The 12730-nt window shown below is 37.0% G+C and overlaps 1 protein-coding gene across 1 annotated transcript in view; it reads left to right on the top strand.

Annotated features, from left to right (window-relative positions):
- znrf1 (zinc and ring finger 1) overlaps window positions 1-7774 on the top strand; it is a 59534-nt gene extending 51760 nt beyond the window's left edge. Inside the window, exons 3-5 of the mRNA XM_059335895.1 lie at window positions 4192-4297; window positions 5423-5514; window positions 6019-7774. Coding sequence (XP_059191878.1) covers window positions 4192-4297; window positions 5423-5480 — 164 coding nt within the window. The 3' untranslated portion in view covers window positions 5481-5514; window positions 6019-7774. The remainder of the gene's footprint in view (window positions 1-4191; window positions 4298-5422; window positions 5515-6018) is intronic.
- Window positions 7775-12730: the final 4956 nt, after the last annotated feature.

The raw sequence follows: 12730 nt of genomic DNA on the forward strand, positions 1-12730 counted from the left end.
ACTGCTTTGTGTATATATGTGTGTGTGTTCACATGCGTGCTTGTATGTTCATCAGTGTACTTCATGGAGACCAAGCCTGTGGACCCCTTGAAATTTGGGGGGCGGGAGGGGGTTGTCTATCTATTTTTCATTATTATTATTATTTTTTTTTTATTTCTTTTTTCTTTCTTTTTCTTTTCTTTTTTAACTTTTGTTATTTTTCAACACTCAATATTGTTGATATGTTTGATTGGTAGTATTGCCATTGTTATTTATTTATTTATTGTTTGTTTGTTTGTTATGCTACACTACCATTCTATCTTCTTTGTTGCCGGTTTTGCTATTATTGCCCAATTGATGCTTGCCACACCTGCTTGTTTGTTTGTTTTAAACTAAATGGAAAAAACAATAAAAAATTGATCACAAAAAAAAATAGTAATAATATGTATAGTTATATAATATATATAGTTAATATGTCAGTAAACTGGCCAATGCAGATCATGTGAGCCGTCCTGGTGAAAATATGACATGTTTTTTTCACCATAGCAGTCAACTTTGCGAATGTGTCTCATATAGAAATCTGCGGTATTTTCTTCTTTTTTTGACACTTGCTTGCTATGCTATAAGTCAAAAACACCTCACCATGCCCGTGCCTGTTAGCACCCCAATGCCATACATAGTAGTACTGTGACAAAACCACAGGAAGTGACACAGACAGGTGCTGAGGCTGAGATATGGTTGACATGAAGTTAAAAACAGATTAATGTAGCATTCTATTAGATTTATCTTAATAAAGCCTACCTGTGAATGTTTCCCTCACCAGTTGTTGTCCCTACTCAGTCTGTATTTTTGTGTACCGTTAGTCCACCGTCCAGAACAAAATAATCCAATCCGCTTGAAGAAGTACACTCACCGGCCACTTTATTAGGTATACCTGTTCAACTGCTCGGGACAATTAACAAATGTCATTAACTTTAGCTTTTTGCTTACACAATTACTTAAAAAGGTACATATGATATCATATATCATGTTTCAGTGTCCCCACAGACATTCTTCAGGCTAATGCCATCAGGAATGTGTTTCAGATGCATGTAAAAAAAAAAAAAAAAGGGAAGTTTGGATTTATTGTAGAAGCCAAAAGGCTTGTGAACAGCCTCAATACTGTCAGTTTAGTCTGTGTATGGGCCTCTGTGTTCTTCGACTTCAACTGCCAACAACCTTTATGTTTTCTTAAATCTTAACACTTTCATATTTTTTATTTTTGTTCCATCTGGATTTTATGTGAGTGAATGAATTTTTGCAAACCAGCTTGCTTTAAATGACATAAGGATTAACAGTTTTTTAAATTGAATTGAACACCTGAAAGAACAGATAGAAATGCATCCAGTCAGTTCAGCACTAAAGATGACATGGAAAAAAACAAGCAGGTAGTTGTTGACAAGTTGCGACCAGCTTGCCTCCTAATTGACTCACTGTAGATTAAAAGCTGCTTCTGCTGCTGCTCTACCAACCGACCGATCTCTAAGTGGAGCAGCAGCCAGGCTGCAGTCACAGTGACAGGTGTTAAAATGAGGTTATGTGAAATAACATGTTGTACTATAGTGTCTACTGTATTTCAGGTTCAGAGTTCAAATCTTTTTTGTTGCATAAATGGTAAATGGACTGCACTTATATGGTGCTTTTAGTCTTTGCGGTCAATCAGGCACTCATTCACCATTCACATACTTTTACACTGGTGGCAGAGGTCATCTGCCACCATCACACACTGATGAATGCAGCATTGGGAGCAGTGGTGGAAAATAACTAAGTACATTTACTCAAATACTGTACTTAATTACAATTTTGATGGAGTTGTACTTTACTTGAGTATTTCCATTCTATGTACTTTATACTCTTTAGCTGACAGCTTTAGTTACTTTTCAGGGCGAGATTTAACATAAAAACATGATAAATTTAAAGTGATTTGACATATTTATTAAAATTAAACGTCATAACAGTATGTTAAGAAGATAAAATGAATCCTACCTTGAGAAAATTAAAATCCTGCTTACATAAATGCATCAATAATAACAATCCAATAAAATATTTGAGATATATAAACAGTCTGATTGGGTCCATTACGCATAACGAGTACTTTTACTTTTGATATTTTAAGTACATTTTGATGCTGATACTTTTGTACTTTTACTTCAGTAAGTTTTGAATGCAGGACTTTTCAAAGTGTGGTATTAGTACTGTTACTTAAGTAAGGGTTCTGAATACTCTACCAACTGAGCCATAGTCAACCATACAGTACTTTTATTCACAGTGTGTGATGATCACACGATATGCATAAAGTGCATGCTTTCTTGCCTCTGTGCTTTACATACTGTTGTTATAGTTGTAGATACATGTGGCCTATTTTCAGTGAAGGAATGTAACTAAGTACATTTACACAAGTACTGTACTTAAGTACAATTTTGAGGTACTTGTACTTTACTTGAGTATTTCCATTTTATGTTACTTTATACTTATACCCCACTACATTTAGAGGCAAATCTTGTGCTTTTTACTCCACTACGTTTAGCTGACAGCTTTAGTTAATTTACAGGTTGAGATTTAATATAAAAATATGATCAATTTAAAGTAATTTGACATTTTTTAATTAAACCTCATAACAGTACATTAAGAAGATAAAATGAGCTGTATCTTTACCAAATAAATCAATCTGAGTGGGTCCATTCTGCATAACGAGTACTTTCACTTTTGATACTTTAAGTACATTTTGATGCTGATACTTTTGTACTTTTACTTCAGTAAGTTTTGAATGCAGGACTTTTACTTGTAGTGGAGTAATTTCACAGTGTGGTATTAGTACTTATACTTAAGTAAGAGATCTAAATACTTCTTCCACCACTGCCTATTTTATGTATGCTCTTGGTCTTCTTTTAACCAAGTGTTCTGGACTCAACTCAAAAACAAGTGGTATATGGTACTGACATGGTATAACAACTCTTTATTGGTGGAAAATCATCTTTTCATCTCCACCTCATCCTCCTCACAAATAACAGTAGTATACCTTAAAAGTGAGTTTTTTCAAATTTAAGAAATTTGCCATGAACATTCTTATAATCATATATATTTTAGCATTGTGGAAAGTGGTTGTGGAAACATGAATCTGCATGGTACAATTCCAGAGTAGCACTGACTTCTAGTGCTCACTTTTAAGGCAAAGGGTATGTGTATATATAAGACTTGGCTCAGGAGTTATGGAAAATTATGTTTTTTGCCACTTGCACGGATATGATTTCGAGATGGAATGAACCCAATGGACCATATAGACATCATTAGGTTCCTAAAAAAAACAGGTTACAAAAAATGCTATGTGGGTGCATTGGAAGCTATTTCTCCTGCTGGACTAATATGATTTTAATTATTGATCATTAGTGAGGTGAATGTGAAAATGAATCATAATATTGATCTGGTGACATTGCCCAGACCCAGAGTCTGATCCTCCTCCATTCAAAGTCAGACGCACTAAACCTCCCTAGCTGGTTTGAAGCAATGGAATATTAATATTAATATTAGTATTAATTATTTTCTATATTGCATTTCTTCCTTTCTTTTCTTTCTTCCTAGCTTAGCCATGACTACTGAATGTAAAATCTCTCTTGTGGAAAAAAAAAATCTTGATAAACTGCATTTGGGATTTATACATATTTTCTATATAGAACAATCAAAAGTCTTTAAGAACCTTCAATAAGTAGAGTAGTGGAAATAAAAAATATTCTGTGGTGAATATCCATATGGTGGAAATTTGTTTTATTTTGCCATCTATGCATGTGTTATACATACTGGAGTTTGTATGAAAACATAGTAATTAATTGATAAATTGATCGTTTACATTATAGAAGCTCGAGTTGTCAGGTTTCTTTCAAACGCCCATCCCTAGCGGACAATATTTTTCTACAGTGGAACCAGATTTGTAGCTCCTAATTCATGTTGAAGCTCTTGCTTGTCCATTTTTATTGGTACAACCAGATACTAACCATTATATCTACTGTCTGTAATGCACCAACCTGCTCCACTGCTCTCTGCTGTGTTTGATACTGTATGCTGTCAGAGTCTATAATTGACTATTTCTTTTGTGCATACTAATTTGTGTGTGTGTGTGTGTGTGTGTGTGTGTGTGTGTGTGTGTGTGTGTGTGTGTGTGTGTGACTGACACTTTAGATGATGTGTTGGCGAGGGATGCCGGTGAGTGTGTGATCTGTCTAGAGGAACTGCAGCAAGGGGACACCATAGCCAGACTGCCGTGCCTCTGCATCTACCACAAAAGGTGAAACACACACACACACACACACACACACACACACACAGAGTTGAATCACTGCCTGTATAATTTTGCACTTCTTTTAATTAAATCCCCTTACTGCACTCCAATAAAGACATTCTTTAAAGATGGACAGTAGTTGTTGCATTTGATTTAGAGCTTCTTCATATTATATGGTTGGATAATAAGAATGCTGCGTGTAGCATTTCTTAATATCAATGTGTCACTGTCAGATAAATTGTGATAGCTTGGGTAATTACCATAAATACATGAGGGCAGGCTGCAGTGGGTGCTTCTTGTCTTCTTGGTTTTGAAGCCTAAATTAACCAAAACTGCAGCCTTTTTTTTACAACCGTATATTTATGTAGAATGAAGTGTGTGCTATTTTATAGCATTATTATTTTTTGTGGTAACGTGAGCCATGAAACAGCAATTTTGACAGATGTTATTGGTGCTATTGACAAATGGTCTATTCTTAGCTTTAGGTTGGAGATCTTGTTGATTTTGGATGGTTGTTTCAGTTGCGTACTGCAATTACAATGTTGCCTTGACATAAAAGTGGAAAAGATTTATTGGTGTCAAAAGATACACATAGCACCTTTAAAACAACTATATGGAACTATAAAGCACTCTCAGTTAAATAATGATGCCTCTATATGACCCATATAAAGTAGAACCATCCGTGAGAATTTTAATATATTTCTATATAGATATTCTAATTGGCTTCCACGGTGCCTGTGGGTCGGATTCCAATAAAATAAAATAAAATCATGCAGGATCTCTAGAACCTATTTAGCTCAGAATCCAGCGGGGACTCCAGCAGCCGAAGCTCTGGAGGGCCCACACTGTACCTCCGGGCCTGCATTAAAGAACCAGGACCAAGATTAAAATGGGCAGACTGTCGCACTAAAATGAAAGGTTTTATAGCAGCAGTCTCGTGCCCGACCAAACTCAAGCTGAAATCTGTCAACACAAACTATTCATAATGCTCAAACTGTTCAATCTTCAGCGTATACTGTTAGTATGAGTTCAAAGTCAACAGTAATGGTTGCTTTGCAGAATAAGACTGATATGATTATATTCCAATAGTATGTATATAACTTGTGCCTGTGTGTCTATGTGTATCTGCAGCTGTATAGACTCATGGTTTGAGATCAACCGGTCCTGCCCCGAACACCCCTCTGACTGACTGACCACCAGGCCCACTATGAATACCGTTCAAGGTGAGATTGTGCATGTAAAACTGAAAAAAAAATTAAAAACTTCTAGTGTGTCAGGGGATCAACCTTTGTTCAACAAAGGGCTGAAAACACACTCAATTACAATTGATAAAGCCTTTTTTTAAGCCAAGACCGTCATCTAGTGGGGTCAAAAAATAAAATAAATGGTCCATGGAGCTTCATTGTCCCAACACTAGTGAACAGACATTACCATCCATAGAGCCACACTGCTAGCATGGCCAAAAAATGGCACAGAATTGTGTTAATCAGGGTTAAAGAACCACAATATTGGTAAAATAATTTTCATACCATTTTCTGTCTTGGAAATTTGTGAAAAACGTTTTATCCATAGACTTCTGCTCACAAATGATTGTCATCTACCAGTGAAACCATTTCTTCATCTATTGATATGTTGCTTGATAAACCATAGATAACTTTATGTCATGCTAATTTTCCAACTCTCTGTCTGTCTGTCTGTTGTCCACCCCTCCTCCTTTTTGTCTCCAGGACATCTCATGGTCCTGCCATGGATATCTTGACACAGACGCAACCAAATCTGATGAAACAATCAAAGCGATCAACACATACTTATCCAGACAGAATCCATCATCCTAAACAAGATAATTATTCCTTGTGAATTGAACCCAAAAAATGTGACTGTCAAACCATTGTACATTCAAGGGCCACTCCGAGCCCTAAAATATGCGTCTGCTGAAGAGACTGCTTTCCCCCCAACCACCCTTCTTTCCCTCCCCTCCCACCTCTCCAGGCTACCAGTCCCTTAAAGGGCTTCATCCGCCTCAACTCGCCCTCCCACCCAAGTGGCAAGTTGCCTCCCTGACATGCTCAGGTCCTTGCAGGCCTCCATCAGCTAGCCTTCCATCTTGCATCTGGATTCAGGCCTGTCAGCCGTTAGTGTCAAGCCCTCCCATGGCCTTAACTGGGGAAAGAAGAGGAAGCGCAGCAGGGAGGGGGCAGGAGGGACGACGAAGGAAGCCACACGAGCAGGAAGAAAGGATGAGAGGAAATGAGAAGAAGGAGGAGGATGAGGAGGAGGAGTTCACCGATGAAGTGAGGATTGTTGAGCTGCAGAAGTTTACTTTAAAATAAGACTTTTACATTATATGGCGGGCCTCTCATCTCACAACAGGATTCCAACTTGGTGACGTCCTCTCATAACAGACTGGATCCTGGTGTACTTCTTTCTCATAGTTCCTGCCTCAGTTCTGTGCCCTTCCTCGCCAATTTGACTCATAGTAATCAAATCAAAAAGTCCCCAAAATAATTCTTGGATCGGGTTTGTGTACACCTGGGGAGGCAGGGAGGGATTAAAAAAAAAAACCTCACAAACTGGGAAGTAAGCTTGTCTATGTAAAGGACGGACGGATGGGGGGGTGGAAAGATGGACTGAGGGTGCAGAGGATCGATCTGAGCATGCTCAGTTCTGATTGGGCGTGAGGAAGAGGCCAGCAGTATAGTTTACGCTCCTACTGTGTAACATGTGTGTTTGAGATGCTCCATTGTCAGGCTTCACCTGGTATGTGTATGTACATTATATGTGTGTGTGTGTGTGTGTGTGTGTGTGTGTGGGAGAGAGAGAGAGAGAGAGAGAGAGTGTGAAAGGTCAGTGTAGAGGGCTGACTGGGACAGTGCTGTGTGTGTCTGTGTATTGAAATGTTTACAGTCTAGATGTCCATGTTCCCTGTGTGTGCGACTGGCAGTCCTCCCTTTACTTTGCTGATGTTTACAGCTACAGAGAAGCAACATGACATACTGTAAATTACGCACCTAACCTCTATCGGTTCTTTCTTTTTAGATCTGCCAGATTTTTCACGCGATCATGATGAGTCATTTTCTCGTGAGGGAGTCTCGAGAGTGTGAGAGTGTGAGTGTCTCCGTGCATACGACTGTTTGTGCATGTGTGTTTGAGTGTTCTAAAGGCGCCTCTTGGTCTACACTACTGTTGGTTCCCCATATTGTGTTTTTGCTAGAGTAGGTCTGGCTGACTGACTGAGATGCGAGCCACTCAGACCCGAAAAATGGACTCTGTAGTCCCACTGTGGATCCACAGGATGGGGCTTATTTATTCATTTGTTCATATTTAACAATATTTGTTTAATATTCCAATCATGTCAGGTGTTACCCACTCTTCAGAATGCCAAGAGCTGATGTATGAAGACTTCTACAAATCAACATACAAACAAACTGCATTTACAAAGCTACTGTAAACAAATGGTGGAATAAATCGTGCTAGATGACTCTATTTTCATTAACTTTCCTTCTGTTACCCGGAGACAATTTATTCAAACTGAATCGCACTGGAATGATTGTAGGCCTTGAGACACAGTATGTATTATATATATCAATAGGACATGGTGTTACAGTTCAGTCTTCAATTATCTCCAACTATTCAGAAATGTTCAACACATTTTATTGGGTTTGAATGCAATCCTCTTTCTCGAAACAGATGTGCTTCATTTAGTCATTTTACTTTGCCAGAAATAGAGAGCAAACAAAATGACGTATTTTTGTAGGCCAACCTGGAAATTAGCATCACCATGGGGTCTATGGATTTTTGATCATTGCAGAAAATAAGCTCTGTGCCAAACACACATTTCTGATGCTGAAGCATTTTGTTCAGCAGGTTAATATTCACAAATTAACACCACTTATATTATGTTTTAGGCATTAATGCAGCAGACAGAAGTAAAAAGCTAACATTATGCTATAACTAACTATACCACAGACAGTCTCTGACAAGCTAACCAGCCGTTTTGACAAGCTAGCGAATTTGAAGCCCAATACATTGTTTATTAACATAATTTACAATCTACAAGAGTTTGCAAGAGCATTGAAGAACACAATTAGAGACTTTGAGGAGGACGAGTGAGAGAATTGCCTTCCGTCTCCGGTGTGACGACGTTTAATGTCCCCGACAACCACTGTAGCGTCATTTAGCCTTTAGTTCGCAACTGCCTTTTTAAGGACAAGTAAAAACTTTAAAAATTCACATATTTGATTGCGTACAACAAGATGCAAGCATCTCTTCAGCTTGTGTTAACCACAGACCTTATTTCAGGCATCTAACCACCAACCCATTCAAAATCCTCATTGAGTTTTTACAGGTTAGACCTCAGGACACTAAAATGCTAACTTACATCCTGGTTTAAGAACTCATTCCTGTGGCGTCCTACACAGTTTGACCATTTAAATTTTGTTTCTGAAAGAAAAATATATATATATTTTCATTTTAACATGGTGAACAGCTCTGAACACTACAATAACCTTGAGCCTTAGCCACTGCTGCAATGAAGAAGAAGCCAAGGAAGAGAGAAGTGCAAATCAGAGCTTATTGAGAATATTCAGAAGGTTTGTAGTTGCAACTGGAAACACAACACGACTTCACAATTTCTGATTTATCCTAAAATTAACACAGAATTTAAAAGTTAACTTTAATCTTTATCAGGTTTCTACAAAGGCGAACATAAACTGTTTGCAGAACATGCAACCAAATGTTATAGTAGGTGATCTGAGGCTTCATACTGAAACCCATCTTGGGGCTCATAGTTGACATTTTTCCTCATTTCTTTATGTGCACAAACTTGTACCTTCTCCTTTTTTTAATCAAAGAAGCAGATATTTGTTCATATCTAAAAGAATTAACCATATCTATTGCTCTATTAAGGCTATTGGAAGTGGAATATTGATTTCTCTGCCCTAAATTTACATTGATAAGTGCGCTTCATTCTGAAAATGTGAACTTCAGTAAAAGTACTAATACCACACGGTGAAATTACTCAAGTAATTACACCGTGAAAGTCCTACAAGTAAAAGTCCTGCATTCAAAATTTACTGAAGTAAAAGTTTCAGCATCAAAATGTACTTAAAGTATTGAAAGTAAAAGTACTCATTATGCAGAATGGAACCACTCAGATTGTTTTATTTATTCCAAATATATAATTAGAGTATTTGTATTGATGTATTTAAGCGCTTTAATTTTGTAAAGACAGGGCTTATTTTAACTACTTAATATCCTGTTTGAGGTTTAATTTTAAAAAATCACTTTTAATTGATCATGTTTTTTTCATGTTAAATCTCGACCTGAAAAGTAACTAAAGCTGTCAGCTTAATGTAGTGGAATAAAAAGTACAAAATTTGCCTCAGAATGTAGCGGAGTAGAAGTATAAAGTTACATAAAATGGAAATACTCAAATAAAGTACAAGTACCTCAAAAAATTGTACTTAAGGACAGTACTTGATTAAATGTACTTAGTTACATTCCACATTATATGTATATATATATGCTATCAAATTAAATTGTAGATGATGAAAAATACAAACGTTGTCCGGCTAGCTATCAAAGGGAAGATACTCAACATACCAAACATTACATTTGAAGCATTCATGTGTGAATTTTCCCATGAACATATCCTCCTTGCACGCTGTGAAAAATAATGTGAAAAACAACAGTGACAACAAAAGGACATTTTGGTCCCAACTCTTCCACCCTCCACATTATGGTAAGTTGCTGCCAAGATGCTTTCAGGGAAACTCAGTGTTTGGGGACATTTTTAGATTAAAATCTTGAATGTTGGCAAGAAATCACTGATGGGAACTGAGACCTTCCAAACAGCGTCGGAGCACAATGACTATCCTTCATTTTTACTAACAACAGATGCTAAATGATCATCTCAACTCACTTGAGGATTCCAGCCAATATGGAGGTTTGTGTATGTGTGGAATATGAGGTGTCTGGCAGCCATCTACACGACGGTTTGATCTTTTTAATCAATCAATCATTGTAATTCTTGAGGTATAACTTTGCTCTAAAATCCCTATGGGCGGTGAAGTTGTCACCCCTTACTTTTATGCCTTTATTTTATTGCTGTAGTCATTTTATAGTACAATATAGTTAATACCTGGAGGTATTAAGATAATTGTATGCAGTCATCTTCTAAAGGGAACTCTGTCGTGCTCTAAAGCTGACAAGAAAACTGCCTCAGATTTGATCAGTTGGGTGTTTTACACTACATAAGCTGCTCTGCACTCATGCTGCACTAGTCACAAATATTTCTATTTCCTGTGAAAGATGGATATTACAGTCAGCAGAATCCATTTTGGTGACCTCTGTATAAGAGCCCTTTCATACAACTTTACTTGAAGTGCAACACAAGGAATTATAAGGACTGTAAACATGAATATATGTGCCACTCTACAGTTTGTTAGCTTAAAGCTGCCAAAAACAATGACTTCATTATCAACAATGGACCACTTGCACAATTTAGTGTGACGTATTTCAAGAACGGCATCTCAGTTTCCAGTAATGAGTTATCTACGCCTCCAGCGATCACATTACAAGTTAAGAAGCAGCGGTGACTATAAAAATGATCAAAATTGCAAAAATTTAATATAAAATGGACGGTATATACTGTCAAGCTACTAACTAACTTAAGGATAAAAATCACTGTGTGATCACTGGAGGCTAAGATAACATAACTGTATACTGGACAGGAAGAAAACTGACCGTTTGTAAAATGTCACTACATTGTGCAAGTGGTCCATGGCTCAAATGAATACATGCAATGGTGGAAAAATTATTCAGATCCTTTACTGGAGTAAAAGTACTAATACCACACTGTGAAATTACTCCACTACAAGTAAAAGTCCTGCATTCAAAACTTACTAACGTAAAAGTACAAAAGTATACTCGTTATGCAGAATGGACCAATTTACAGTGTCACATTCTACATATTCCAAATATATTGTTGGATTATTATTGATGCATTTCTCAAGGTAGGGCTCATTTTAATTACTTAATATACTGTTATGAGGTTGAGTTTTAAGAAAACGTCAAATCACTTTAAATTGATTGTGTTTTTTATGTTAAATCTCGACATGAAAAGTAACTAAAGCTGTCAGCTAAATGTAGTGGAGTAAAAAGTGCAATATTTGCCTCTAAATGTAGTGAAGTAGAAGTAAAAAGTTACATAATGGAAATACTCAAGTAAAGTACAAGTACTTCAAAGCAGTACTTAAGTACAGTACTTGGATAAATGTACTTCCACCACTGATCAGTTTGGTATCATGAGCATGCTTTGTGATTTTATATTTTGTTAGATAACTGACTCTTGCTGCCATTGAGGGCAGCCATCAACACATTTTCCTTATTCCTTCCTCACATCTAATATTAAAGCACTTGTGATCATAATGTGGCTCTGGTCCCTCGTGAGTACCACTTCAAAGAAAGTGTTACAAGCCTATTAGTTCTGGGATCATCCCTTTTTCTTGTTAAGGCCGTGACATGTGGAGGGTCCCAGACAGAGGGTGGTGTTATGTTCAGCAAGGATGGAGATCAACACCATGGTGCCATGAGAAGCCATATAATAATGGTAACTGCCAACATCATCGCCTATTTGTGTGCCACACAGTGTTCCCTGTGTATCATGGCCCCCAGCTAACAGAGGGGGATGATCTCTTTGGAAAATGACGTCTGTTTACTTTGCAGAGTGAAAAGATCTAATGAGTCTCCCAGACTGCTGCTGCAGCCCACTGAAGGCCCACTGTACTGCCTGAATACAGTACCTTCATTTAATATGGCTTTATTTCATTGATTCCATTTAGTACATGACTCATTTTATTTACCAAATTGTGATTGGCTGTCTGCTTTTTGGGAACACTGACTAACATGTTTCACGATTCTGTGGGAATCTGTTGGATGAATAATAATAATGACATATACAGTGGATGAAAGTAACTAAGTACATTTACTAAAGTAGTGTTCTTAAGTAAATTTCGAGGTACTTGCACTTTATATGAACATATGAATATGTACTTTAAGTACATTTTGATGCTGGTACTTTTGTACTTTTACTTAAGTAAGTTTTGAATGCAGGACTTTTACTTGTAGTGGAGTAACTTCACAGTGTGGTATTAGTACTTTCACTTAAGTAAGAGATCTGAATACTTTTTCCACCACTGGACATATATTATAATCTATGATATTAAAAATGTAAAAAAAAAAAAAAAAGATGAAGAAGACTGACCTACGACCTAAGTGATGATATCTAAGTGATGGAACATTCTTTACAAGATTACAGCATGGGTTATCTGTCATTTTTAATCTATCGACTGATAAATGTGATCAGGACAGGTGGAGAGCAAGCAAAAGAAAAAGCATGTAACAAGTTAGTTTCCCCCTTCAAAAAAATGAAATTTAATG

This window comes from Centropristis striata, chromosome 6, assembly GCF_030273125.1.
Source record: "Centropristis striata isolate RG_2023a ecotype Rhode Island chromosome 6, C.striata_1.0, whole genome shotgun sequence".
NCBI classification, from domain to species: Eukaryota; Metazoa; Chordata; class Actinopteri; order Perciformes; family Serranidae; genus Centropristis; species Centropristis striata.